This window comes from Colobus angolensis, unplaced genomic scaffold (assembly GCF_000951035.1).
Source record: "Colobus angolensis palliatus isolate OR3802 unplaced genomic scaffold, Cang.pa_1.0 Scaffold95, whole genome shotgun sequence".
Lineage (NCBI taxonomy): Eukaryota > Metazoa > Chordata > Mammalia > Primates > Cercopithecidae > Colobus > Colobus angolensis.
The window spans coordinates 1,267,474-1,270,037 of NW_012123487.1; the positions used below are offsets into that span (position 1 = coordinate 1,267,474).

The 2,564-nt window shown below is 48.2% G+C and overlaps 1 protein-coding gene across 1 annotated transcript in view; it reads left to right on the forward strand.

Moving 5' to 3' along the window:
• Positions 1 to 319: 319 nt before the first annotated feature.
• Positions 320 to 2,564, forward strand: part of DNPEP (aspartyl aminopeptidase) — a 34,276-nt gene continuing 32,031 nt past the window's right edge. The window contains exon 1 of the mRNA XM_011932195.1: positions 320 to 488. Within this exon, the coding sequence (XP_011787585.1) occupies positions 429 to 488 (60 nt within the window). The 5' untranslated portion in view covers positions 320 to 428. The remainder of the gene's footprint in view (positions 489 to 2,564) is intronic.

Sequence of the window (2,564 nt, forward strand, 5' to 3'; positions counted from 1 at the left end):
TCCTCCTGGAGCTCACATTCTGATGGGAGAGACAGACAATAAAAAAGTAAACACGTATTAGTGAAATAATGAGAGCATTGGCTGGCAGGAAGCAAACAAAGGGGCCAAAATGGAGAATGAGGGAGGAGTTCTTCAAGGAAATAAGAAAGTCTCTATCCTTAGTCTCCCAGAATACAAGACACCCCGCCCCCAGGTCAGGTGCCAACATTTAGACATTGGCCACCATACGTCAGCCTGAGGCTTGGGGTTCCCTGAGGATGTTACTGCTTCAAATTGCACTGATGATGTCATAATGGGCTCTAGGGATGATGGAGAGCCCTGGAAGTTGGGGCCCAAGGCAGGGGGATGATCTGGCAACAAAGGCACCTGGTTTAGGCCTGTCCACTCAGACCCAGTCTCCGGCCTTGGGAGGAGGTGAATAGGTCACCATGGCTCGGAGCCTCTCCACCACGTTTGTCCCCAACAGCTGGCTCAATGGCTATCACAAGGTAACCGGGGCCTGTCTAGTTCTGTGGTCAGCGGGAGTGTCCCAGCCAGTGCAGACACATGTTCCTGGGCACCGGCCTTCCGTGAGCCACGCACTGGCCTAGGCATTATGGGGATAAAGAGATGAATAAGATAGGGTCCCCTGCTCTCAATCTGCTAACAAACTAGACCTCCAGCAAGTGGGTTAACAGAATAATACTCATCATCATCTTGGCTAACTTTGGAGGATTTAATCTTTCCAAACAACCCTGTCTGGTGCCCTATTGGCTCCACATTGCCCAACAACTGAGTTCAAGGGCAACCCACCCATTGGCACAAGTGTTTTTTGAGAATTTAGATGAGTATTTCTCAGGGTGATCTAAAGATGGTAGAATTACTTGCAGCACCTGTTAAAAGTGGAGATCTCTGGGCCTCAGCCCAAATCTTCCCAATCAGGATCTTCAGGTATGGGGCTCATGAATCTGCATTTTAAAAAGCTCTCAGGGGATTCGCACCCTAAACACTGCCTTAGAGTTTAAACACCTGCCAGTTTCCAAGCCCCATGTCTGGTGGACCAGAGTGGGTCGGCTTCTGTTTGAGATGTGTGTTGGCCTTTGATATTTTTATTACTGATGAAAAGCCATGATTCATGAGCTGCTGGTGGCCAGCTGTCAGTTTGGAAAGGAGTCAGAGGCCACTGAGAACAGAATTTTCTATCTTTTCAACCCATCTATAAAATGCCTACCTGAGCAGACACTGTTTAAAAGCCATTAAAATAGCAGACACAGAATCACCCAGTCCCTGGAACTTTATAGACATATTTACTCAAACTCAAGTGCTTGCAAAGAGTAAATAAACGGGAAGCAAAATGAGTAAGCATCCCTAGAAACACGAACCGAAAGTAAACAGCCCTGTTCACTAAAATAAACAGGACAAATCCAGCGAGGATTAAATGACCTCTAGTCGGGTTGAGAGCCAGAAATGCCCCATCTTGGCTCCCAGAGGAAGGCGAGGGCCTGTGCCTGCCACCTGGAGGGGGTGCGTCAGAAGCTGTATTCCTTGGGGGCTCAGAGCTGGGCCTGCAAGGGCAGACATTACCCTCAGGTGGTAGGAGTGCACCCCAGGCCCCCTGGCATCCTGCTACAGGGCCTGAAAACCCTCATGTTTAAAGATTAAGAAGTGTGTCCTAAAAGTCTTCTGAAAAAGTCCACGTTTTCTAGAGGCATATTACCCCAAGTTACTTTTTTTTTTTTTTTTGAGATGGAATCTTGCTCTGTCGCCCAGGCTGGTGTGCAGTGGTGCAATCTCGGCTCACCGCAACCTCCACCTCCTGGGTTCAAACGATTCTCCTGCCTCATCCTCCCAAGTAGCTAGGATTACAGCCACGCACCACCACACCCAGCTCATTTTCGTATTTTTAGTAGAGACAGGGTTTCACCATGTTGGCCAGACTGGCCTCAAACCCCTGACCTCAGGTGATCCTCCCACCTCGGCCTCCCAGAGTGCTGGGATTATAGGCATGAGCCACCGTACCCAGCCCCAAGTTACTATTATTTGCCATTTATTCGCTAATTTAGTAAACATTCATTGAGATCCTACTACATGTCAGGCCAGGCACTAAAGATATCAAGAAGTGGTTCAAAGACCTATGCTTAAGTTGCTCACAGTTTAAAATGAGAGATAATACTGGCTCACAAGTACTGTCCACTTAACTATTTGAAGAACTCAGTGATGAGCACCCTACATGCATTATCCCATTTACTCCCCATAACATTACAAGGTTATGACTATCTTCCTCTCGTTTACAGATGAGGAAGCTAAGGCTGTAAGTCTGTGGTGTGATGGTAGATGTTTAACAGCTAGCTCTCTGGGCCAGGTGTGATGGCCCACAACTGTAATCCTAACACTTTGGGCGGTCAAGATGGGAGGACTGCTTGAGTTCTGGTGTTTGCCACCAGCGTGGGCAACATGGTGAAACTCCATCTAAAATTAAAAATTAAAAAAAAAGGCCGGGCACGGTGGCTCAAGCCTGTAATCCCAGCACTTTGGGAGGCCGAGACGGGCGGATCACGAGGTCAGGAGATCGAGACCATCCTGGC